Genomic DNA, 27,803 nt, shown 5'->3' with positions numbered 1-27,803 from the left:
ATGCAGCTTGTCTCTCAGGAAATAAAAAGAAAGAGCTCCCACACAGTAACAGCACACATCTCATAGTAGAAACCAAAGAAGGCTGATCAGGAAGGCTGCTATTGGCTAACCACATAAACAAAGGAAAATATATTGTTACGTGACTGTCTGACACTGCCTGCGAGAACCAAACATGTTTTGTGAAAAAATGGATGAAACAGAGCTCTGAGAAGCAGGGGAGGAGAAATCTATATATTTAAGCATCTGTATCATTATATGTTTATCTAGATCTCCATTAGCTTTAGCTAGAGCCATCGCTCCTCTTCCTGGAGTCCACACCCAATACATCTGACTCAGTAGTGCAGTACACAATTACATATAACACATCACACAACAAAGCAAACAAAAAATAACAATTAACAAAACCACATTCATACAGTTGGACCGAGTTCCAAGTAACAATAAGATTATTTGTTATTTACAATACATCAATATACATTGACAGGTATTTATCAATATACATATATATTTATAGATCACAAAACAAATCAAACTTACCCTAATTAATTGTATTCAGTAGCTTTCATCAATAGGCACCTGGAGCTGTTTTGTTAATAAAACTAAATTTATTTTCTTGAATAATTTGTCTAAGAGCATTCCATGTCACCATTACAGTACTTTTCTTCTTAATAGTCTTTGCTTTAGGTAGAGTAAACCTACCTTCCATAGCATGCCTTGTTTTATATACGTGTTTTATCATATATATATATATATATATATATATATATATATATATATATATATGATAAAACACTACTAAGTTGAGATATTGTGGGTTTTGCTATGTACATTGTTAAATCATCAGCATACATCAACATTTTAGCTTCCTTTAAGGTAAATTGTAGGTCATTAGTAAATATTTAATATAGCAATGGACCAAGACTAGTTCCCTGTGGGACTCCACAGTCCATTACTTTTACCTCAGACAAACATCCATTAAAAAAAGACTGTTTTCTGTTTTTTAAATAGCTTTTTAGCCATTGGGTTACAGTCCAACTAAAAACATAACATTCTGTAACAACAAGGTGTGATCAATAATGTCAAATGCTGCACTGAAATCTAATAATACTGCTCCTACTAGTTGTCTGTTCATTTCTCACACAGTCATTTGAATGAGAGCTGTGACAGTGGAGTGCTCCTCATGTTGATAATCAGTGCTCAAATCATTAGTTGAAAGAGAAAATATGATGTAAAGTTCAAAATCAGAATCCATTGTAATGAAAAACCAAAATCCAAAGGTGAGCACAAGGAAAACCAGGGCAGAGGATACAAAACACAGCAGAACACGAGGAGGTTGACATCCACAATGATCCAACAACCACTCTCTGTCCAAGCACTCAGCTAAATAGTGAGGGAGGCCTGATTGGGGAAAGGCCACACCTGGGTGGAAAACATGAGTCAGCTAATCATTCACAACCCAAACACACTGAGTTAACACATGAAACTAGAACTATACTGGAAACTAACCAGAACCAACAAAGACTTACAGAACAAAAGGAGGAACACAGTGGCTACAGACAACACAACCTGACAGTTTACTTCTTTTATCATACAGACTGACTATGACCTCATATATGCTAAGAATGAGATCAGAGAGAACTTAAAATTATTTAAAAAAATAAATAACTAAATCTTATGTCGTGAATATTGATTAAAACACTTTTCTGTATTTTGAAGGGAATAAAAATCATTGTGTCACATGCAGGTGTAGGTGCAGACCCAAATGCAGGGACGGAGGCAGAGTTCAACCAATATTTATTGTTCTTTTAAACAAGTGATTTGGCACAGGGGGTCAGTCCAGGGAGGCAAAGGTATCCATAAAACACAAAAAGGCAAAAAAGCAAGAACACGGAGCAAGGGTAAACAAGAAGGATGTCCAAAAGCAATAACACTTAATGTCAATCCAGGAATTACTGGCATGAACCCGAGCCCAGGTCGTCATAATGTCCCAGCACTGAACTACTTCTTCTTTTGTGGTTTATTGGCGGGTGGCACTCATCAGATAAAGATGCATTTTCCGCCACCTACTGTATCGGGGTATGAACCAGAGTTTTATCCTTTTCCTAACTCATAATAATTATTCTTATTCTTAATAACATCTTAAAAAAAAAATAAAAACTATATTCTTTCCAAAACTTCTGAATCATTAAGGAATTTGATTACCCTTTTCATTTTAACTTTATTCAAAACATGACCAACATTAATCTCCATCCCCTGACGATGTAAATCCTGAAGCATAATTTGTCTTTGTCTTGCATATCTACTACATCGTAGGAGAACATGCTCCACATTCTCTTGGTCGTTGCAATGCTCACATAATCCTACATCATGCTTTTTGATGAGATGTAAAGTTTTGTTCAGCCTCGTATGTCCTATTCTCAATCTAGTAAAGATCCTCTTCCATGTGTAACACCCGTCCCAGGTGACCACTGTTTTAATTCTATTTAGAGTGGTGGTAGACACCCTTACTTTGTAATAAATAAAAAAAAAAGTAAACAGGAGATACAAAAAACCAAAGAAATAGTCCTACAGCTACTAAATATTTTTTAAAGAAGGTGCCTCCACTCAGCAAAAGTTAACTATACAGTTTTTGCTTTTACGAAGAAAAATCTATATTAAAGTATACACATTTAACTATCAATGTAACTCTAAAATACCAAAAAATAAACCACACACAGTCAAATTAATTGCAAAAACAATCGAAGTTTAGTACAAAAATAAAAAAATTGACAGCATGAATAAAACAATGGTTCAGTTACTTTTTGAATACTCCCCTAGTATTTCTGTGTTTAACCTAATAGATCTCAGTTCAGTTTGTTTGTTGCAGGCCTGATGTTGCTTGTGATTGTGGTGGTCTTACAAACATAATAACTGCCTCTTCACTTGCCAAGCAAGCTTTGAAAAAAATAAAATAATAGCACGTGCATCGAAGTGTACTCACAAAACCTTGGATTAGAAGTGATGATATGGGCTGAGATAGGCTGCAGCCGCACGAGGCCCAAACCTCGATGATGGCGGTGTTGAGTTCACCTGATCAGCAGGGCCTCACCGGAGCAACAGGCAGATCCAACGATGTGCAAACTACTTTATACTTCACAGTAGGGTCCAAAGAGGGTGTCTCTGGTCCACTGCATATATAAAAAAAAAAAACTCTCCTTCGTCTTTAACAAACTTAACACGTCCGTACTCTTCATACAGGCCACACAACCAACTAGCATTAGCGTTAGCCGCTTTAGCAATGAAACACCATGATCAGTATCCACATTCTGCACACACTTACTGTCTGAGCATATAAATACAAATCAATACTCACTTCAAAGGCATCAACAAAATCCATACCAAGCTGGTAGACTCTGCATCCACTGGATTAAATAGTGTTTTTTTTTTTTTACCGGACTGTTTCACTCATATCTGCTCTGCTTCAGTGCTTAAAGCTGAGTGACCGGAGGACTAGTTTTTCTCGTACTTTCCAGGTATGGCTCCGCCCATCTATCTCCTATTGGTTGATATAGGTACACGTTTAATAAAAATAAAAAATAAAACAAAAGCCTTAACCTAAATAAGGTGCATTGAACACAACAAAATTATCTTAAAGTATATATTTAAAAAAACAAAGCAAAACATTGCTTATGCAAATTAGCTTGTATCAACCATTATAACATTTTTTTTAACTGTTTTTAACTATTTAACTGTCCTTATTCAGGTAGACTTCACAAAATTTCAACCACATTGCATACTTTAATACATTTTTATATTCAAATTAATTAATTCACATTTTAGTCAGCTTTGTCTAAAGTGCCTTTTTTAGACTGGGCACCTCCTAGAACCCACTGTGCTCTGTATAGCATATAAATATCTCCCTGTGTTTGATGAGTCCCAACACGCCTGCCATGATATTCCTTTTAATAAATGACTTTGCCTCTGTCCTACTAAAAGGTATGTCCATACAAGGGTCATTTGAAGTAAGCGCTTGTTTTGCTCATTTATCTGCTGCTTCATTCCCACTTATCCCTCTATGTGCTGGAATCCATAAAAACAAAATCTTGAAACCTCTCCTATGAAGTCTGTACAAGTTTTCATAAATTTCATTCACCAAATCATGTCTACTTGAAGACTCAAAACTTTGAATTGCCAGTAGAATAGAGCTCAAGTCAGAACAGATGATTATTTCTTTCACTTGTGATTCTTCTATCCACTGTAACGCTGATGAAATTGCCAACATCTCCTCTGTAAAAACTGCCAAATGAATCACAAATGCAAACGCTGTACTTCCTAAGTTAGGATCCTTCGAACCATCCGTAAAAAGTGATGTGAGTGAGCTACAGTATATATTGTTCTCAACCGTTCCTCTACCAACCAGCACTGAACTGATGCAAAGCCTCCCATTTATATACACATCATTTAATTGCAGCTGGTGACCAATCACCAGCAGCTGGTGCTAAGAGTTCCTGTCTGCCTTACAAAATAAAACTCCATCCGGACATATTGTATGTTTCATAGATGTATGAATATGAGACAATGGACTAATATTTTAAAGCTCCTAAAATCACGACTGTGGCAAGACAAAATGTAAAACATCTGTTTTTCTCCCTTATCAGTTCACTGGAGTTAAAGGTTTCCATTCAAACTTATTGACAAACATTGTTGGAGGGTTTGGTTAATTCAACAGTCCCAACATTCAAGAGGCAAAATCTTCAATTATTCTTTGATTTCTAAGTGTATGACATCTGGTTTCTTGGTTTTGTCGTGGTCAATCACATGATGTAAAAAAATAAAAGTGACAAATGGACTTTAAAGTCATTTCCAAACACATTAGAGGAGCCTTAAAGAGGCGTGTGTGTGCTGCACACAGGCTTTGCATACCTGAGGATGCAGGTGTTGTTTTGTGATCTTTGTGTTAGTCAATCATCAACCTGTCAGAATGAGTTATAACATATGTAAATAAATCAGGTTAGAATCAGATATATAAACAGAGGTGAAGTGACTCTGCAGAACAGTGGACGGAGTTTAATCAGAGCAAGCGGTCATCGTAGACGAAGAGCAGAACACTACAAAGGTTTGTGTGTTATAATGATCTAAACATGTGTTTAATGTGGATTTGTCAACGTTTGGATCCAAAGTGTCAAACTAAAGTCAGTTTTCAGTGATGGATCTTTGCTTTTACTCATATATAACTTTTCAGTTCTCTGTAGAAGACACAAGTACACAAGGTACTAGTTCACCAGAGACCCATGACTGAGGTGTTGAGCTGACAAAGGGAGGCGTGAATAGTCAGAAAAATACAAGAAAAACTTTCAGCCTTTGAGACACAGATTTGTTCTCATCATTTTGTTCAAGATTTAGTATGTGTTTTACATGCTCTTTGAAGTATCTGAGGAAGGGAGGGGAATGGTCTAGAAAAGACAAAGATCAATTCTTCTTTGTTTTCTCTTTCAGACATGGCTGCTAACTCTTCATTCTCCTCCAACGACTCCAATCCAAACGTTTCACCCTTTTGTTTCCAAATCCATCCGTACTCCATCATCCTCCCAACAATTATATTTACAATCTTCATCTTCCTCCTTCCTCTCTACATCTTCATCCTCCATCATGGCCTCCAACAGTGGAGGAAGAAGACCTCCTCCTCCTCCTCAGCAGCCATGAGTCACTCAGACTGTTTCACCTACAACATGGTCCTGATGGAACTGGTTGCAGTTGTTGGACAAGTTACCTATTTCTGTGGACATTTTCACAATCATGATGTTGTACGTTGGATGGGTAATGTGACAGCTTTCTCTTATATGGGTAAGTTGAGTCTCCACCTGCTGACCTGTGTGGAGCGCTACCTGGCTGTGGTTCATCCCATCACCTACATGAGGCTGAGGAACAGTAAAGGGATCAGGATCAGGAACGTCTCCATCGTCTGTGTCTGGATGTTTAGTGGAGTTTCTATGTCTATGTCATCTTCACCTCAGCCACTGTGGTTTAGTCAATGCCTCTTACCAATAATTATAGCAGCTATTTTCTTCTTCAGCCTCTCAGTTCTTCTGGTTCTGGTCCGTCCAGGTCCAGGGGAGCAGGGAGGGAACAGGAAATGGTCTGATCCATCAAAAAAGAGAGCTTTCTTTACCATTGTGGCCATACTGGCAGTACTGGTGATGAAGTTTTCAGGAGATTTAAGTTATGGAATTAACTTTAAGTCAACAAGTAATGTTGTTTGTGTGGTTGAAGTGTTATTGGCCTGGTTGGAGCTTCCCAACAGTCTGGTGTTATCTCTGCTGTTTCTGCTCAGACATGGAAGAAGAAACAAACAGTGAGGGTCAGATTTGTGAGATCAGACATTAGAAAAGTCTTTGGTTTGTTAAGTTAATTTAATCATGTTAGTATAGTTAGGGCTAAAACAACTTGGTAACGATTTTGCTTGAAGATGTTTCTTCAATCCATGGAAGCTAAACATTGTGAAGTTGTCTAAACGAAGCTACTATAATTAACATGAACTGAAGGTGTTTTCATTGACTTTTTGTTGGTTTACTCTGTTTATGGCTCGAGATAAGGATCTAGTTCTTGTGATATCAATCATCCAAGAAAGTTTGGAGATATTTCCAAGCGTTTTTTGTTTATCATTTAGATGATTTTGTGACTTTTTTTATTGACTTTGTGACTGAGAGTTGGTCCATGTTTTTTTTTAGTATTTTGGTTTGTGTTAATTATTTCATACCTTTGTGTGTCTACGTAGAAGTGGAAAATAATTATTTCACAGAGACAGAAATCAAAGTTGATGAGCAGTAACATGTTTATTTAGCGCCCCCTATTGGATCAGAGAATATGGACTTGGTTAGCATTTCAAAACTTATGTAACAATAAATACATTAAATGATTTTAAAAGATGTTTGTAAATGTTTGCCCCTCAAAGTGTATCAAATAATTAGTAATATTTAAAGTGATTTTTTTTGTCTTTTGAAATGTTTTGTGTTCCATTAGTCTTAAGTATAAAACATGTTTGTGAATGATATATTTGAATCCCAGGAAAGCTCTCTTTCAGCTCTCACGTTGTTCTAATGTATCCATTAATCATAATAAAGCTAATAATAACCCATAAACAAGTATTCACAATCATTACAGTGACTCTATTTAATGGGTTCATCCTGTTTTACCACAAATGGCCTTTAGGTGGCAGTGTTGTAACTTTTGGATGCTGTTTTGCAAATTATCGAGACCTGGAATCATACATGATATTATCTGTTATTTTGCCGCTGTCACATAAGATAAAAGTACATGAAAGACTGTTATTTCTGTAGCTTTTCATTAGCTGAGATGATTTAGGCGTGACGTACCGAAATTAACCCAAAACTGTCCATTTCTAAAAAGTTACAAAACCGGAGAACATGCAAACTGATTACATGAAGAAAAAAGGTAAGAATTTCACCCAAAAACTAACCTGATTTTCTCTTCAAACACCTACACTGATAGCACTCACCAAGGCCTCTGCCTGGAGAGGCTGCACTTTGTTATGACTACCGCTATCCAAGTCTAACATGTTTAGAAATGTAGCGATGATCGTTCTAATATTCAAAGAGTCAACTCTCTCTGTGTACTGAACCAGGACTCACGGATCCCTTCACAAACTCAGATCTCTGATTCTGTTTTGTCCACAAAGAACGTAAAGTCAGAAAACTCACCATGAACACTGAGAGCTGAAAGGATTCATTAGACTGGAATTATTGACGGTATCCAAAATGACTCCAACAACCAGTAGAAACACTCAAACAATCCAGTTTTAGGACCCAGGTAGCAGACTCCTCAGGAACTGTAAGGACTTAAATGAGCCAGTTAACGTACCTGGTTAGTGGACTCCCCAGCTGGAAACACAAAAACATCTGTACAACAAAAAGATGGAGAGTTCAAAATGAATGGAGTCCTTTTATTGAGTGACAGCAGTTCAGACCAGCACACCTGATGTGGTGCGATGCTCCGTCTGTTTTCTTTCAAGGTTCATTTGTCAGCCTGTCAGTGAGATTTTATAAACAAATTAGACGGATTTAAATTGGAGACACAAGGAGGTGCAGCGACAGAACGCATCAGTGGAGAAGAAGAGCAGCCGACACCTGGATAAACCACACAGGATAAACAGTGTGTCCCCTTCACCAGCAACATGACAAAACCACCCAAACTCACATGTACAGTCCCTAAATAGTGAATGGACTAACCCATTAGTCCATGGGTGGGTGAGTTTCACATTGAACCCATTTCAACATCCCCAATAAATATTTACAAACTCATCAAAAACACATCTAACAAAAATGTGTTTATCTATAATTAGTCTTTCCAATTATGTATTATTTGTACTGCACCCTTTTACACCAAGCTTTCCAGCACTAACACTCCCCTCTTTCTGGGCCACACATGGTTCTGTCCGATTGGACTGATTGTCTGCACCTGGCTTGCACTTCCATGCAAGTGCCAATGAAATTGAGGGAGGGATCACTACAGCTCCCTGAGATTTCCTCCCCCTTCGGAAGGCCCAGGCTCTCCGCTACGGGAAAGAAGTCTGCTACCATATTCTGCTTCCCAGGGACATAGCAGATGTTGAACTTGAATGGCTGCAGGGATAAAAAACCACCTGGTGATCCGACTGTGGGTGTCTTTATTTATTTATTTATTTTTATTTATTTATTTATTCAGTTTATTTCCGACATGGTTGCATTCACAGAAGTTTTGTTATTCCCTTTTTTTTTTTTTTTGTCCATGCCGAAAAAGGAGACGAGAGAAGCAGTTTGCTTATCCAAGTCCCGTCCCCTGTTTTGAACGCAGAAAATTTACATCAAAGCTTGTCTATCTAGTCAAACAGTCTTAGGTTGTTCTGAACAAAAATTCATTTTTTTTTTTTTTTTTTTGTCTTTTTTTATGTAGGATTTATTCTCATCTGTAGTCCCCTTTCCATCCATGACGTAACCACTTGAGAATGTCTATTTTGGACATGCTGGTTCGTGTTGTTGTGATCTTCTGTTCGTGAAGATTGAGTCGATTGCGTTCATTGACCAGTTGATAAGTTTCATCTTGTTGATGTGTTGATCTGGTATTCGTGAAAGAATGTGTTCCAAGTTTTTTCTTTATATTTAGTCAAGTTTGCAGCTTGTTTTGTCTCTGCATCAAGGTTATTCCAGCTGGTGATAGCTCTATGACAGTGCTATATTCTCATTGTCAAAATGGTTCCATTTAAGTGTTGGATGTTGATAGATCCCTCTCCCAGTCTCCATTCCAATATTTATGAAGAAATTATTAAGTTCTTCTGCGATTTTTTTCTTATTGTATTCCTTTAAGTTGTTTATTATGAAGTGGTCTGTGGCTTCCTCTTTGCTTTTACACATAGTTATGGAGTTTATAATTTCCCAAAGTTTTTGATTTTTGTTTTTATTCTCTTTTAATTGTTTTTCATAATATTCTCTTTTTTTTCTCTTAGGAGAGTGTTGACTTTGTTTCTGTATTTTTTGTATCGTAGTTTTGTTTTCAATGTTTTGTCTTTAGGAGATTTTTTATATAATGTATTTTTGTTGCATGCGTTTGCTAATTTTTTATCAATCCATGGTATTGTGTTTGATTGTTATTTGTTTCAAAGGGCAGCATTTATCATATATTGTAGTTATTATGTCTGTGAATGTGTCATATGCACTGTTCACCTCCTGCTTTGTAACAACCTCCTTCCACGTTTCTGTTGTTTAAAGTTTTCTAGCTGTTTTTCTCCTTCCAGTCTTTTGTATGTTATTGGTTCGGGTGTTTCTGGGTGGATGTTGTCGTTAGTATTAAATATTGTAAATATTGGTAAATGGTCGGAGATGTCATTTATTAGTATTCCATTGGTTAGATCTGATTTTTGTATGTTCGTGAAGATGTTATCTATCAGTGTTGAGCTGTATTTATTGATTCTAGTTGGTTTCGTTACAAGAGGTTTTAGTCCATTTGTGTACATGTAGTTAATGAAGTCTTCGATGTGTGTTTTTTAAGGGATTTAGAATGTTTATATTGAAGTCTCCACAGATCAATATGCTCTTGTGTTTAGCCTTTTCTATTATTTTGGTTAGGTTCTCATTAAATATGGCTATTTTGCAATCAGGAGCTCGATACAAACAACTGATTAATATGTTCTCTCCCTTTGGTCTCGTTATTTTTACTGTTACACATTCCATTACTCCTTCCACAGTTGTACTCATCGATTCTAGTATCTCCATTTCATTGTTATCTTTTATGTATAATGCCACCCCACCACCTGGCTTATATAATCTGTTCTTACAGTCAAATTGATATCCTTTTATTGTAAAGTTCATACCTTTCTGTTCATTTAACCAAGTTTCTGACAGTGCTATTATTTCAAACTTGTACAAGGTTGTAATGTAATCCTTAATGTGTTCAAAATTTGCATACATACTACGACAATTGAAATGAATAAGTGACAGACATTTTTTACTCTTGGTTTCCACATTGAATTCAGTGTCTGTTAAATAAGCACAGTCTGAGTCTTGTTTCCAGTGTTTATATAGATCTGGGTCCATGTCTGTGATTACCATCAGTAATGTTGTTGTTTAGGTGGATCCTTCGTATTTTCCCAAGTCTTCATTCGTTTTGATGAAGATTGGTTTTCCATTCTCTTCTCCCAGTGGTATGATATAAATCTGCAGTTTCTTGTCCACGTCGTTAGAATTTTTCCTCCTTTTTTTATTTGGCGTGCCTTCCATGCGATGCTTGCGTTTCGTTTTGTCAAGTTTTAATTCATGAAAACCTTCGTTTCCTTCAGTTTCTTGCCTTGCTTCAGTAGTTCTCCTTTAAATTTCACATTCGTGAAGGTGATTTTTACAGCTCTGGCGTCATTACGCTTTGGCAGGAGTTGGCAGGAGTTAATGTTGTTAGGGTTCAAGACAATGTCCTTCGACTCCAAGTAATCAATGACCTGTTGTTCAATCGATTTTGTGTCTTCGTCACTCGGTTCCGTTGCCTGTCTCAACGCACTCGCGTAACTCCTGGGTATTACCTTTAGGCCTGTAATGATGACATCTTTCTCTCTTTCCTTTTGTTCCAGCTCTTCAACCCTCACGTTCAGCAGTTTTATCTCTTCAGCATTCATTACATTCTGTTGTTTCAGTACCTTTGCTTCATTTTGAAGGCTTTCCAGTGATCTTTCCAGCGTCTTTTCCAACGACTTTATCTCGGCTGTGATCCGTGCAGATAGATTGTCTTTGAGGTTTCGTATCATCTCCTTGACCTCTTCCAAACCTGGATCAGGTTCTGGAGGGTCTGCATGCGGTTTTTTACCCATTTTTCTTTTTGTCTTGGGCCCAAGTTTTCTTTTCTCAGGCTGTCCAGCTGCAGCTGTAAGCCGGTAATCTCCCAAGGTCGTGTTATCGGAGCGAGTGAAAACACGTTCGCTCTCTCCGAAGACCAGAATGACAGACTCCATAGACTCCAGCCATTGGAGAGCTCGATGATCAGTTTCCAGGGTGAACACCCTCCCCAGGAGATAGTATTTGAAAGAGTCAATCACCCACTTGATGGCCAAACACTCCAACTCGACCATTGAGTAGCATGTCTCTCGCGAAAACAGCTTCCTGCTGACATAGGACACTGGTTTCCTTTCCTCTCCTTCACCTTGCAGTAGGACACCCTCTATCCCTCTGTGCGACGCTTCTGTCTAGACTGTAAATGGCAAGCAAAAATTTGGACTCTGGAGAACAGGCTCCTTGCAGAGCGATTCCTTCAGGTCTTGAAATGCCCTTTCCTGTTCCTCGTCTCAGGTGAATTTAGATTGGCGGGCACTCGTGAGGTCAGACAGGGGTACAGCTTGTGTAGAGAAGTTTTTGATGAACCGTCTTTACCAACCGACCAGGCCCAAAAAAAACGTGACCTGCTTCCGCGTGGTTGGTCTCTCAGCTGCTCTCACAGTCACCACCTTATCCTTCACAGGTCTAATCACACTACCTCCTAAGATGTGTCCTAGATTTTGCAGTTCTTGCTTTACCAGGGAACATTTCTTTGGACTGATGGTCAAGTCGGCCTGCTTGATCCGCTGAACAACAGCCTCCAGGTGGGAAAGATGCTCTTGCCACGAGTTGCTGATGAACCGGGACTGGCCCCCTCGCTCTATTAGGTCGTCAAGCCTAGGCAAAGGATAGGCATCAAACTTTGATTGTGCATTTACCTTCCAGAAATCTATGCAGAATCTGATGCCTTCATCCTTCTTGATGACTAATACCACAGGGTTGCTCGATTCACTAGTGGAGGGCTTGATTACACCCAGCTCCAACATGACCTAAATCTCCTCCTTCAGCACTGGGACCATCCGCTCTGGAATGCCATACATCCTTTGCCTGATGGGAGTGCTGTCTTTCAGCAGGATGTCATGTTGGACCACGTCTGTGGCTCCTGGCTTCTCTTTTAAGAGGTCAGGTGGAATGATGGTCTCCACTTCTTGTTGCTGGGTAGGAGAGAGATGTGACAAGACAATTTGGGCCTCAGAAGACCTAGCTGGAATGAACTCACCCTCCTCATCTTCCTCAGTTACATCCTGTACAGAAAACTGTGGGCTTGAGGGAGGGCCACAAGTTTTCCACTCCTTCAACAAACTAATATGAAAAGTCTGTTTCTGTTTTCTCATCTCTGGCATCTCTATCTCATAGACTGTGTCACTCTGTTTCCTTAAGACTTTGTATGGGCCCTTCCATTTCGCCAGCAACTTATTGTCTGATGTAGGCAATAATAAAAGCACCTATTGACCTGGTTCGAAGGACCTCTTCCTTTCCACACGATCATACCGGGTTTTCTGGACCTGTTGAGCATCATCCATCTCCTTTCTCACCAGCTTTGAGGTCTGTTCCATCTTGTCACGCATTTTGAGAACAAAGATGAGATTGTTGGTGGCTGTTCCCTCCTGCCTGCCATTCCAGGATTCCTGCAAAACATCAAGGGGGCCCCTCACCTGCCGACCATAAAGAAGTTCAAAGGGCGAGAACCCTGTGGAAGCCTGTGGGACTTCTCGGTAAGCAAATAAGTGGAAAGGCAATCACTTGTTCCAGTCTTTGCTGCTGATAGAGACGATTTTTCTTAACATGCTCTTGAGAGTCCGGTTGTATCTCTCGACGAGACCATCAGTCTGGGGGTGATAAGGGATGGTCCCAATACTTGAGAGTATTGGACAGAAAGTTTGTCCCCTGGTCTGTTAAAATCTCTGAGGGAATGCCTAGTCTCGAAAACATTCCTAAGTGATCCGCCGACAGGATACTATGCCCCAGCTTTAGCACCTGTTCCCATAGATTGCTTGGAACCACTAACCTTTCTAACTTGGACTCCCCAGACTGATGAAACAGCAACCCGTCCCTCTGGAAGTAGCAGTTACGACCGGGTTTATTACATCCCAGGTCATTTGCCTCACTAAAGGCATCCTGCAATGACTTGTCCTAACTTTGGAGCTGTGAAAAATCCACAGAGAAGTTATCATTAGAAACCTCCAGCTTTGAAATACACTCTGACAAAAGTTTGGCTGTACCTGCCATTTTCTCTTGTTTCCTTTGGTGCCTGCTTTTACGCATTTTTGAGGGTCCCACGAGTGGTATTTCAGATTTTAAAAAAAGTTGGTTGCACAAAGCATTTTTGTCCACATTAACAAAATGTATATGCGGTTGAAGCTCATCTGCCCCGAGCTCCGCCTTGTCCTTCATAATGTTTAGATCTGTCTTGATCTGTGATCTGTTCTGTGATCTGGTCACCACAAAAACTGGTTTACATGTTTGGACTAGGTCTTGCAAAATTGGGATATCCTGACCCAAAATCACCTGATGAGCAAGCTGTTCTACCACCCCAACTGTTAGCAAAAAAACTTGACCCCCCACTTCCACATAGACTATGGCGGTTGGGTAGAGCCGATGATCCCCATGTACACAAGAGATGTCAATGCCTGGCCCCACCAACTGGTCTTGACTTTTCAAAACTGACGGATTAACTAGCGTCTGTACACAACCTGTGTCTAACAGAGCAAAGGCTGGCCAATGGCATTGAGGGAGGGATCACTACAGCTCCCTCACAAATCCAAAGGGCTACCAGTGTGATAAACACTTGTTAAACACCAAAACCTCACAGTTTCACTTGAATTAAATGGTTAGACAATAAGGAAGAGTAGAAGTGACTTAAAAAAAAAAACCTAGGATGTTTTAAAGTTTGAACATTCAACAATTTATTCTTCTTAATTCATGCAAATGTTTTATTTTCACCGCATTTCTTTTTTTTTTTTATGAATTACTTATGTTTCTGTATTTTTGTTTAAACAATCACACAAAGTTTACAAAGGGTGGCATAAAACACAATTTGACAGATACAATAATAAAGTATATAGATGTCTGTGATCTTTAAAAATCTTTTTTCTTAAAATAAAACTAAAAAAAAAAAAAAAAAAAACTGTTAAAATCAATTAAAATTAAGTAAACCTAAATAAACAGAAAATATTTCTTTGAGGTTCAATCACCCTCTTTTACATGAAGGTTTCAAAAATAATATGACAAAAAACAAAAGAAAAAGAAAAGTGTACACAGTTTTATATAGCAACATTTATAACCATATACAATGGCATTTGATTACATAATCGCTTCTGGTCCTGCCCATCATACACTGAAAACATTTGCCAAGGTCTCTTCTCTGAGACTCTGTCATGGTTATGCTTAGCGCTATCAGCAGCTACAAATCCCTGAGAACACAGAACAACTACAGATTTATTGTGACACACACATGGAAAACTGCTCTGCCTCTAAAACCCTTTCACCAAATAAATTCTGTGTCCACATGTGACTAGTAAACCCTAAAACTTGACTCCATCTCATTCCATTCAAAACCACCACAACATACAACACATAAAATCAACATTTACCACAGTTATACTCAACACAATTACATATTAAACGTAGATGGACTTACATACATTCCTTAGACAACCTGAGCATCTTATTTTCATTACATTTCATAGAAAAAAAATCATCATGTTTATTTTACTATCCACGAACACATTTTAACTGATCATAAAATATGTAACATGTTTGTACAATTTAACAAGTTTGTGGTATTTAAATAAAAAAATCACTTTTTCAAACATATTTCATCACAATCCAAACACCAAATGTGAAGCTTCTTTAATAAAATGTTTCCTCCCACTGTTGAGAAACATACATGTTAGGTTGGATGGAGTGTGTAACCAACCTGGAGAAGTGAATGGTTGCAGAGAACCATTGAATCTATTGTTGGTGAGACTTCATCATGACACTGATCATTCACTTTGATTGACAGGACAGATGATCAGAGGTGATGAGTTTTTACCACCATCGTTAGGACAGGGACTAAAGTATGGATGTAGTTTGTGAGTGAAGCAGCAGTGAGTGAAGGAGTAGATCAGAGCTGCAGCATCTACATCATAAAAGGAGACCACACCCTCCTCATAGTCCACAAACACACCCACCTTCTCAGGAACACACTTCATATGTAGAATGACTGAAGGATCATCAAATGCTTTATACACATTTCCATCTCTGAGTATCACAGTCCATAAACCATTCTTAGGAGTCAGAGAGATGATTCCCTTCCTGTTGATAGATTTTTTAACCACTCCTAAATCCCACTCAGTTTTTCCTTTAACCTGAACCTCAAAATAAAATCTGCCTGAACTGAAACTCTGTTTCCCTAAAACACAGGCACAAGTAGAAAATCTCTTTTTGTTGTCTGGAAGTTTCTTCTTCTCATCACTGTGATAAACTTGTTTTCCATCATCAGACAGGACGAGGTTAGGATGAGCTGTAAGAGGATCAAGAGTCACATCTACTGCAAACTGCTGCATCATCTTCATCTTCATCATCTTCATCTTGTCACTGAGTGTGTCCTCCAGCTGAGCCACAGCTCTCAGCACAGTCTCCTCATATGATGATGGACGGACCATGACCTCTGTCCAGTCCTTGGTGGCTGGAGGAGCTTTCAGTGAGCAGAAGTGTTGGAGGAGGTGGAGGTGGTCTTCAGAGCGGGAGAGCTGCTCCACCTCAGAGCTTCTCTTCATCAGCTCAGAGATTTCCTCCTCCAGCTCTTTGATCAAACCTTCAGCCTCTTTCTCTTCTGCTTCCTGTTTCTCCTCCATCGTCTCCATCAGCTCCTTCAGGCCTCTCTGAACAAGCTCCATTAGAGCAGTGAACATCTCCACACCTTCAGCTTTCCCTCTGTCTGCAGCATCCTTCCTGATCCTCACTGACTCTCTGATCTCCTCCAGCTTCTCTCGTTTCTTCTGGATCATCTGCTGAAGGTCAGCATCTGTCTTCTCCAGCTCCACCTTCTTTTCTTCACACTTTTCTCTCAGAGGAACTAACTGGTGACTCTTGTGCTCCAAAACAGAACACATCAAGCAGACACATGTCTGATCACTCTGACAGAAGAGCTCCAGAGGTTTGCTGTGTTTTGGACACATTCTGGTTTCCAGGTTCTCCACAGGCTCCACCAGCTGATGTCTTCTCAGGCCTGATGCTGTCAGATGAGGCTCCAGGTGAGTCTCACAGTAGGAGATCAAACAGTCCAGGCAGGACTTCAGGGCCTTCACTTTGGTTCCAGTGCAGACGTCACAGGGAACTTCTCCTGGTGCTGCTACTTTCTGCTCAGATAAAAAACACATAAAATGAGAAGAAAAAAAATCACAAAATTCTCTGGTAAATATTCTGAATATTCATTAAATGTATGTAATTGGAAGGTCTGAGATATCTACAACTGAATTATTTGGTATTTTTTAAGAATGATTCATGTTTTCTGTAATTTTGACTTCATCCTGAGGGCCAAATTGGATGCTCCAAAGGGCCAGATTTGGGCCCCGGGCCTTGAGTTTGACACATGTGCTCTATGGGCTGAAACCTGGCTATTACATTTGAATGTTGCTATTGGCTGAGAATGATGCTTTGTCATGTTTATGGGGGCTTCTTACGTCACTGTTGGTCCCAGGGGGCCAAAGTTGTGGGCCGGCTTCCACCAACCACACACACTTTCAAAATAAAAGAACTAATGATGTGAGGAACACAAGAGTTATTTGAAATGTTTACGTTTTAACTTTTGTTGCCACGAAATGGAAACTTTTTAAATTGTGTTTTCTTCAGATTATTTTCTAAAAACTTGACAAATGTTGTGAAAAGAAGCCCAGATTTAATCGACCGCCCAATAAACAACAGAGAAAAGTGTGGATAACGTGACATTTGACCTGAATTCAAACTAAACATGAACACGTGTGTGTGTGTGTGTGTGTGTGTGTGTGTAGAAGTACACAGTGCTTTGATCACAGGCTGACACAGGTTTAGTGTCTTTGTAGACGTACACACCGTAAAGATGGAGTCAGGCTCAGCTCCAGAGGAACCATCCACACCCTCCAAGCTGCTGTGGAGAAGACACAGACAATCAGACATGCTGAGGAGCAGCTGGAGGAAAGCACAGGAAGCTCTGCTAACATGCTAACATCATGTGAACATCAGTAACAGTGGGTGCTGTCCTGCAGAGCCACAGTGCAGTGAGTGTGGAGCAGCCTTTGGAGCTCAGCTCACGTGTGGAACATCTCAGCATGTTTCCACTGAACAGGAGAACAAGTCTGTTGGACTGAGGCTTTATTTGGCTTCAATCCTTCACAAATCTGAAGATCACACGCTGTCAAAGACTCACCTACACACTGGAGACATTCCTACAAAGCCTTTTCTCTTTGACCTTTGTCAGCATAGATCTTTTAATGCTGGTGTTTCAAATGACCTGGACATCACTCACTTTCTTTCTTTCATCACCTCACACAGATGACTAGATTCATGAACATAATCAATAACCCTCTGACATGTCATAATCAATAACCCTGATACATGTAAAGCTACAAGCTCCATCGTGGGTCTCAGCTTCCTTCACAGCAGACTGCTCCAGATGCTAAACACATGTTTCTCTATCTGACTCCCTTGTTTTTCTGCTGCTTTTCCACCTACAGTTCAGAGTCCAAGAATCATTGTCTTCATCTTTCTGTCGACCCCCTTTTATGATGCTGTGTGTGTGTTTGCTTACACATTTATCAAGTCTAGTTTCTGGTTTACAGAATCTGACACCTTCACTGTTTGCTGAGATTTACATCAACACCACTTCAAATAACAAACAAAGTGCTGAGTCATGTTTACTGATGTTTTATCAGTGTGGAGTGAGAAGAACCTGGACCATCAGGAAGACAATAAACAACCTTCTTTATGTGGACTCACCGTGGGTCAGTAGATGGACCTTCTTTGAAGCTAGTGGGTCTGTCCATGGACTCGTTACTTCCAAAGGACTCACAGCTGGGTCCAGGTCCAGGTCCAGGTCCAGGTCCAGGTCCAGGTCCAGGTTCAGGTTCAGGTCCAGGTTCAGGTCCAGGTCCAGGTCCAGGTCCAGGTTCAGCAGTTGGGAGCTGCTTCCTTGAACACACACAGACTGAGAGTGTAACACTAATGTACAGAGGTGTGAGTGCTGAGCTCTGACGTGGTCTCACCTCTGAACATCTATAAAACAACATTTGAAAAACACACCCACAATAATGATTTTAAATGATCAATGTTTGGGTGGTAAATGTACAAACTGCAGCACATTTGATGCTGGTGCACGCTCACATGCACGCGCCTGCAAAGAGCAGCTGTGAGGTGAGTGAGACGATGACAGAATAAAAGTAAACTTATAAACTCTGTCTAGAAATATTTTGTGTTTACAAAGTTTTATACAAACTGTACAAGACAAAAGTTTATTGCTATATTTTAACTGTGTCAAAGGAGAGCCTCATTAAACAGCAGCTGGAGTTAGCACACATGCTAATCACTGTTAGCAAAGACAGAGCAGCTTAACTAGCTAACGTTAGCTTCTCTTCTTTGTTTGAGAACAACGTCATGATTTCAGGGCAGAGAATATTTATCTATGGAGAAGAAAACTGGATAATGAGCTAATGGAAGAGATGACTGTGTGTGTGTGTGTGTGTGTGTGTGTGTGTGTGTGTGTGTGTGTGTGTGTGTGTGTGTGTGTGTGTGTGTGTGTGTGTGTGTGTGTGTGTGTGTTGATCATAATGTTGTAGATGTGTTAAACATGTTGTAACATTAGTCAAAATCTAGGAGACTGAGTTAGCTTCCTAATTATTAATTTAGCACCATTTTAATAAAATATATTAACCTTACAGTAGAATTTGTAAAAATTTTGTTTACAATATTTTGTGGGAAAAAGTAAAATTTTCATGACCAATAAAAAAATGTTTGGAATAGTATTTTAATAGTAACTGATGTTAAGGATGTAACAATTAATCGTAAGGCAGTTAAAAATTGATTCATAGGTGTCACGGTTCACATCGATACTGTGAAAATTGAATCGCAGTACTTTTTTTAAACAGTAGAGGGCGCTATATATATTTATCCTTCTCTTGACCAGAAGTGTTGGCGGAGGGCAGAATCTGCTACTACTTTGTTTCTGGCCGCCTTCTACTCTTAAACATGTTTATAAATGGGTGGCAATAGCTCAGCCAGTAGAGACATGGGTTGGAAACCGGAGGGTGGCCGGTTCAAGTCCCAATGCGGACCAAAATACAGAAGTTGTTCTGGTAGCTGGAGAGGTGCCAGGGCACTTCTCGAGCACCGTCGAGGTGCCCTTGAGCAAGGCACCAAACCCCAACACTGCTCTGGTGCGCTCCCTTCATTGTTGAAGCAGCCCCACTCTGACATCTCTCCATTGATGAATGTCCACAGGTCCTGTTTGTGCATGTGTGTGATTCGGGCCTGTGTGTGTGAGAAGCATGTCCTTAAAACATAACATAATTTCCCTTCAGGGAATAATATAGTAATTAAAAATAAATACAAATAAAATAAATGATTCCTTTCCCCTTTAGCACCGAAAGGATATCTGTAATATTACGTGAATATCTGTAAGAGTCACGTTTTTCTATCAGCTCTGTCTGCTAGTGCGTAGAATTTCTTCTTCAGTGCAAGAATTTCTGCATGCCAACCGACCACTGGGTTTCCTGCGCCCTCTGCTGGTCCAAACAAATATCTGCCATAAATACAGTGAATTCTTTTTTTAAAAGTCCAATTGTTAAGGCACAAAATACATTTTCAGTTGCACTTTTAAAAAGAAAAAAGTTAAATTATGCAATTTTGCATTGTTTACTATAGAACCAGAATTTAAATGAATGGGCTTCTTCTTCATTTGTATTATTCCTTTATTTCATTCAAGATTTATTTTTTAGTTAAATTGCATTGTTTTGAATAGTTTATCAACGGATTTTCTAGTTCCCCCCCCCCCCCAAAAAAAGGAATATTTTTCAGTCATCATTTGTCTACAGTCCCATTTTGTAAAATAAATCGTGAAAGAATCGTATCGTGAACCCAGTATTGTGAATAGTGAATCGTTACATCCCTAATTGATATGAAATTTAATTAATTGGGGCGACCGTGGCTCAGGTGGGAGAGGGGTCGTCCGCTGATTGAGAGGTTGGGGGTTCAATCCCAGTCTATACTGGTCTATGTGTTCTTGGGCAAGACACTGAACCCCAAGTTTCTCCCAGTGGTTGACCTTGCATAGCAGCTCTGTCCCATTGGTGTGTGAATGTGAGTGTGAATGAGCTGATATGTAAAGTACTTTGTGACCTCTGTCTGTGAAATGTGATATAGAAATAAACATTATTTACTAATTAAAATAAACTTTCATTCATAGCTTACACACACACACACACACACACACACACACACACACACACACACACACACACACACACACACACACACCTCTGAGCTTCAGTCTGGATCTCATGTTGTTCCTTCACCGTGTCCTGATCCATCTCCACGTCACGAGATGATGAGCCAATAATATGAGTCAGAGACAGACAGCGCTACCTGAGTTACATAATAAAGAGTTCAAACACATATTAGAGAAGATAAAAGATGTCAAAGCTCAGAAGTTTAACAGAACACTGACTGGATGAGAGTTAGTGCCACACACTGTGATGCTAACGCTAAATGCTACTAACTTGTGTTCACACACCAGCAACGCTTTTTTTAAATTTAATTTAACATTTTAAATTATACTAAACCATTTCAAAGAGCTGATTTATGTTTATTTTTAATGTCTTTCCACCAATCTAGTGAAACTATTGTTTTTTTTTTTTTGTTTTTATTTCCTTTGATTTATTTTTTATTTAATTTTACATTTTTAATTCCACTGACTGAACCAGTGGTATTAGGAGTCAGATTGTGTTTTCTTTATTTACTAAACTAGAGAAGCTGTTTTTTTCCTTTATTATTTAATTATTATTTTATTTCACATTGTTAGTTGCACTGACTGAACCAGTTAAATGTGTTACATGTTGCTTGACAAAGCTAGATAAACTATTGGTTATAGATTGTTGTACTGGTGCAGAGTTATTAAATAAACAAGTAACTCACTACATTTATATCTGTTTATTTGTTTAATAATAATACAAAAGACAAGTTTGAGTCAAGTCTGATACATAAAAGAAGGATCTCAGTCTTTTCCACACAATGAGACAAACCATTTGTTTGGTAATTCATTCTTATTTATGTATCACATCAGTATCAGCCAATAGGAAACACCAGATATCGGAGGTGAAAAAAGCAGATTGGTGCATCCCTAGTCATAATAATAACAGAGTAATGTCAGCCTTTATGTACAAAACTTAGTAAAGTGTGACCTCATTTTCTCCTGTGAACCAAATCAGATGCTCTGAAAGGCCAGATTTGGCCCCTGGACCTTGAGTTTGACACATGTGATGTAGAGTTTTCTCCAAGGTGAATGTCCAATATACAATATGTTCACATTTGAGTATTATTTTTCTTTGTCTTTGTGCTATGCAGTGCTTGTCTTTTCCTTTGTGTATCACAATGACACAATGGTCCGTCACTAGTTTACAGTGTGGCACCAGTATGTGGACAACGCCACCTTTGGACTTTCACCCAAGGAAATAAAACACAAGACACTCAGGCCTGTAAAAAGTTATAAAATATATAAAACATATCATAAATGCCAGAAATTATTTGAACAGTTTCACATCAAACTTGTTGAAATCGCTTGGAAAATGTGTGATAAGTGAGGATACAGGTGCAGGCCCGTGTCGCTCTGCATTAGCTAGCATTAGCATTAGTCTAGCATTAACTTAGCATTATTCTAACATTAGCATTAGTCTAGCATTAACTTAGCATTATTCTAACATTACCATTAGATAAGCATTATTCTAACATTAGCATTAGATAAGCATTAGCCTAGCATTAACATTAGCTTAGCAATAGCCTTTATTTATTTATTTTTTATTTATTTATTCAGTTTATTTCCGACATGGTTGCATTCACTTTTTTTTTTTTTTTTTTACATGCCGAAAAAGGAGACGAGAGAAGCAGTTTGCTTATCCGGGTCCCGTCCCCTGTTTTACCATCGCAAATTTACATGGGTTTACATGTCTCTCTGGTCAAACATTCTTGAGTTGTTCTGAACAGTCCTTTTTTGTGTATTCTCATCTGTCGTCAGTGTTGTCTTGTTTTTATTCCTCCTCCTCTCTATCGTTGTTTGTGTTGGCCTTGTTCCCTGCCAGACGTTGTTAGCATTCCTCCAGCTCAAGAATAGTTCCTCTTTCGAAGGTGTTTGGAAGGTTTTTCCCTTTTCATCCATAATGTCACCACTTGGGAATGTCTCTTTTGGACACACAAGTTTGCAGCTTGTTTTGTCTCTACATCAAGGTTAATCCAGCTGTTGTTAGTTCTATTGGCAGTGTTGTCTTTTCCACTGTTAGATTTAACTTGTATAAACACATTATTATATCTTTGTTCATAAGCAAGGTAGTAATTTCATTGTACAGGAAAACGTGTTTTTAACTGCATATATGACAATAAACACTTTGAATTTAAATTTAATGTAATCCTTAATCACCCCACCACCTAGCAATTGAAATGAATAAATGACAGACCTTTTTTACTCTTGGTTTCCACATTTAATTCAGTCTCTGTAAAATAATCACAGTCTGAGTTTTGTTTCCAGTGTTTATATAGATCTGGGTCCATATCCATGATTACCATCAGTAATGTTGTTGTTTAGGTGGATCCTTCGTATTTTCCCAAGTCTTCCATCGTTTTGATGAGGATTGGTTTTCCGTCCTCTTCTCCCAGTGGTGTGATATAAATCCTGCAGTTTCTTGTCCACGTCCTGACAATTTTTCCTCCTTTTTTTATTTGGCGTGCCTTCCATGCAATGCTTGCATTTTGTTTCGTCAGGTTTTCATTGATGTAAACCTTCGTTCCCATCAGTTTTTTTCCTTGCTTCAGTAGTTCTCCTTTGAATTTCATATTCGTGAAGGTTATTTTTACTGCTCTGTTATCATTTTTCTTTGGCAGGAGATGGCAGGAGTTGATGTTGTCAGGGTTCAGGACAATGTCCTTCGACTCCAGGTAGTCAATGACCTGTTGTTCAATCGATTTTGTTTCTTCGTCACTCCCGTAACTCCTGGGTTTTATCTTTAGGCCTGTGATGATGACATCTTTCTCTCTTTCCTTTTGTTCCAGCTCTTCAACCCTGGCGTTCAACAATTTTATCTCTTCAGCATTTCTTTCATTCTTTTCTTTCAGTACCTTTGCTTCGCTTTGTAGGTTTTCCAGTGAGTTTTCCAGCGTCTTTTCCAACAACTTTATCTCGGCAGATAGGTTTCGTAGACCCTCGCATATCATCTCCTTGACCTCTTCCAAACCCGAATTGGGTTCTGAAGGGCCTCCCTGCGGTTTTTTCACCATTTTCCTTCAGTCTTGGGCCCAATTTTTCAGGCTGTTCAGCTGTAGCCAGCTGTAGCCAAGGTCGTGTTATCGGAGCGAATGAAAACACATCTGCTCTCTCCAAGACCAGAATTAGCATGAGCATTTTCCTGACAATTACAATAACCTAGCATTAGCAATAGCCTAGCATTGACATTGACCTAGCATTAGCTAAACATTGTCCTAGCAATAGCTGAACATTAGCATTAAGGTTGAAATGGGTTGGAAAAAGTTGAAATTGTTTGAAAAATTTGAAATTGTTTGAAAAAGTTGAAAAAGGTTGAATTTGGTTGGACTTTTTCAAAAGTTTGAAAAAATTGAATTGGGTTGAAAAAGTTGAAAATAGTTGAAATTTTTTGAAAAAGTTGAAAAAATTGTAATGGTTTGAAAAAGTTGAAATTGTTTGAAAAATTTGATTAAAAATGACTGCAATCATTAGATAAAAGCGTGGGAAAACTGTGCTGACATTTGACAGAAACACAAAATGAGAGAAAAACTCTAACGATTCTATTACGTTTCTATAGTAACATGATTAAAATAAATGTCCAGTGGACATTCATTGACCAATTGTTGCTGCAATGCTAATGTGTCTAAAAAATCTAAGGACTAATCTTAGATATGAGGAAGTGATGAAATCAACTGCAATGGCTTTATTTGACCACCAGGGGGCAAACTGTAAGAGCAGCAGCTACAACATGACATTCCTTTACGACACATAAGTTTCATGTTTGACCACAGGGGGCGCTCTGTTTCAGTGAGCCTAGGATACAACACAATGTTTATGTTGGAAATAACATTCTGTTGTTCATCTTTCTGAGCTGGTTAAAGAAATACAATAGAATAGAATAGAATAGAATAGAATAGATCTTTATTGATGGTAAATTCACTTGTTACAGTAACACGATTAAACAAGAGCAGATGGTAAAAAACCAAAGTAAATGTCAACATAAATGTATTTATTCCTTTCATGAAAATGCAAACCAACATAGATTCCCCATGTACATCAAATAATATCACAGTCCAAATGAAACAAATACAAAATAACAGTGGAAAAATATAAAAAGTGTAAGTCAGACATAAATGTACAAATGAAAAATGAATTAAATGGGTTTCAGCTGCATCTCCAACAGCTTGAAGTAAATGAAGTAAAAAAGGTAAAAATGTGTAAATGATCTGAGGCACATTGTGAAAAATGTAGTTATTTTATTAAAATTAGTTATTATTTTAGATTTGATTTTTATTAAATGATAATTACACTGAGTATTTATCTAATTACTAATTATTATTTTATGTGTTGTAAAAGGATGGTTGAATAAATGTCAATATCTTAAACACCAAAACTTCACAGTTTTACTTTAATTAAAGGTTAAGATAATAAGTAAGAGTAGCAGTGACTTAAAAAACACTTTATTTTGATACATTTCTGCAATTGTTTTGTTTTCATTACATTTCATATAAAATAATCATGTTCCTATTTTACCATCCACTAACACCTTTAAACTAATCATTAAACAACTTACATGTTTGTACAATTTAACAAGTTTGTGGTATTTAAATAAAAAAAAATCACTTTTTCAAATCTGCCTGAACTGAAACTCTGTTTCCCTAAAACATTAACACAATAAGAAAATCTCTCTTTGTAGCCCTGCCTGTGTCGTCATTTCGGAGCCACAGTGTTTTTACAAATGTATTATTTGTGGTTCATGAAAACAAATTTCACAACCAACAAGTTGCGGACATGTTTAGCTCCGCCTTTTTCTCCTGCTTGTGTGTGTGTGTGTGTGTGTGTGTGTGTGTGTGTGTGTGTGTGTGTGTTTGTGTGTGTGTGTGTGTGTGTGTGTGTGTGTGTGTGTGTGTGTGTGTTTGTGTGTGTGTGTATCACACACGTCACTCAGTCACATTAAGGAAGGTTGTGGTCATTATACAGGATGGATTAAAGAATGAATAAAGGATTGTTTTATCCTGTTCTCCTTGTTATTATCACATTATAAAAAAGTTTAAAAATACCAGAAATTAGTGCTGGTCTCCAACGGTCTTGACGGAAAATCCGTCAGACCTTTAAAATGTTGGTCTCAAGACCAACACTGGTCTGGACTACTACAACACTAGATGATGATGATGAATGTTAGCAGCTACACTCACCTCTCTTTGAGTCCAGAGCTGACAAACAAAAGTTGAAGAGTCTTCAAGCTTTTCTCCTCACAAACACAGACTGGAGTCTCTGACTGCTCTGCTCTCACACTCTGTCCTCTTCTCACACTGACTCATCAGATCATCTATTATTAAATAAGTCATGAACCATCAATGCTGTTTGACCAGTTTGGTGTTTCTAGGTTGGAACAGCAATGAGGAAACAAACACTATCAGCCTCAGGTTTACTTTATCATCTCCTTTCCTTTGGAAATATCCTTCCAGCATGAGCGTCAGTAGCACCACCAGGATTTTGATTGAGGGTGGGCTTCCAGAAAACTGGATGGTCCAGTTAAAATAAGCTTCTTTCTACATTCACCCATTAACAAGTTGTTACTAGTCATGCTGGTGTGAAGGGGGGGCTACGGGAGGACATGATGGGGAGTGGGCGGCTGAGCTGATGGTAACTAGTCACTCATAATGTTACTTAAAAAGACTTGAGCACTAACTTCATTGATTTTATTGCATTCCTCACTGGTGTGGAAGCAGCCTGTGGGCGGGCTTAGGAGTCCAAACGTGCGGTACAAGCCTGTGATTGGCTTCACTTAAAACTGCTTATTGGATGAAACTGCTAGAAAAAAAACTCATGGGGAGTTCCAGTCAAAATTTCCTACTCAGAACTCAGAACCATGACTTCCTAGAACAAGTGGAACGCAGCATACTGTGTTTGAAATCCCTCACTACTCATCTCATGTTCCATTGGGTCAGAATGGTTGACCCAGGTCCCCAATACTAATGTTGTGGGTAATGAGCATCTATGGAAATCTATTTAAACACAACACACAGATACTATAGTGGACATAGAAATCAGTAACTACATTTCATAGATTTTATATGTGTTACATCTCTACAGTGAGTCAGGCTGTGTTCATGACATTCTAGTGTTTGCAACATGCAATGTTAGAAAGACAGGACGTGAAAAGAGGACTTTTGGTCACCTTAGAACAGAACTGCAGCTCTGGGCTGGAAAAAGCCTGGGCCTACGCTCAGGCGGTAACCGCTGACAACAGAGTGAAGCCTGGGGAACAAGATGTCAGCTTAACGGAGCAACAGGTAACTGCCTTCCTCCCATTCATGGGGATTGAACTGATCTCAGCAACATGGAGGCATGTCACCTGCTCTACCAAAGAAATGACATCACCACACCAGTGATTATCATGAGGTTTGTTAACAGGAAGCACTAAACAGCACAGCTAACACAGAGAATGAAGGGAAGAGGATTAAACGTATTCCTGAATGATCACCTGAGAAAATAAATATCTGACTAGAATAGAAAATTATGCAGCTTAAAAATAAAAAACAGGAAAACTAAACATATGAACAACAAATAGAAACATATTCATTAAAATAATCAGAACACCAAAACTAAAAATCATAGATCAGACATAAACAACATAACACACAACCATGACACAGTCTGACAGAACTTGTTTATCTACATTTAGGGCAGAGGTGTGGACTCCACCTACTTTACTTGGACTCAACTTTAGACTCAACAAAATCACAAAGGACTTCCAACTCAACACAGCGGTTAATAGAGGGAATGACGACAAAAAGCAGAATACAATTAGAATAAATCAGAATTCATGAAGAAAACTCAGCAGATTACAAAGAAGACAAAACATCACTATTGTTTAGAATGGTTTGACATGGGAATGTGAGGAATGTCAACTGACTGGCGCCCTGTCCAGGGTGTAGCCCCGCCCAGCGCCCTATGAGAGCTGGAGATTGGCACCGGCAGACCCCCGCGACCCTGTTAAACGGGAATAA

General features: G+C 38.7%; 1 protein-coding gene across 6 annotated transcripts in view; it reads right to left on the bottom strand.

Moving 5' to 3' along the window:
* The window catches only part of LOC114480167 (E3 ubiquitin-protein ligase TRIM39-like), a 102,173-nt gene extending 75,778 nt beyond the window's left edge, over nucleotides 1-26,395 (bottom strand). Inside the window, exons 1-6 of one of the 6 annotated variants that reach the window (XM_028474043.1) lie at nucleotides 25,986-26,395; nucleotides 20,820-20,927; nucleotides 18,288-18,509; nucleotides 17,385-17,439; nucleotides 16,265-16,672; nucleotides 15,211-16,210 (exon numbers count right to left, since the gene is read on the bottom strand). In XM_028474043.1, coding sequence (XP_028329844.1) covers nucleotides 15,314-16,210; nucleotides 16,265-16,672; nucleotides 17,385-17,439; nucleotides 18,288-18,509; nucleotides 20,820-20,872 — 1,635 coding nt within the window. In that variant the 5' untranslated portion in view covers nucleotides 20,873-20,927; nucleotides 25,986-26,395 and the 3' untranslated portion in view covers nucleotides 15,211-15,313. Of the gene's footprint in view, nucleotides 1-15,210; nucleotides 16,673-17,384; nucleotides 17,440-18,287; nucleotides 18,510-20,819; nucleotides 21,057-25,985 lie in introns of those variants that run through there. The other 5 variants (XM_028474039.1, XM_028474041.1, XM_028474042.1 and 2 more) reach the window with 5 other exon arrangements.
* Between the last annotated feature and the right edge of the window lie 1,408 nt (nucleotides 26,396-27,803).

The sequence above is a fragment of the Gouania willdenowi genome, chromosome 18 (genome assembly GCF_900634775.1).
Source record: "Gouania willdenowi chromosome 18, fGouWil2.1, whole genome shotgun sequence".
NCBI classification, from domain to species: domain Eukaryota; kingdom Metazoa; phylum Chordata; class Actinopteri; order Blenniiformes; family Gobiesocidae; genus Gouania; species Gouania willdenowi.
This window is presented reverse-complemented; position numbering and strand designations above follow the sequence as displayed.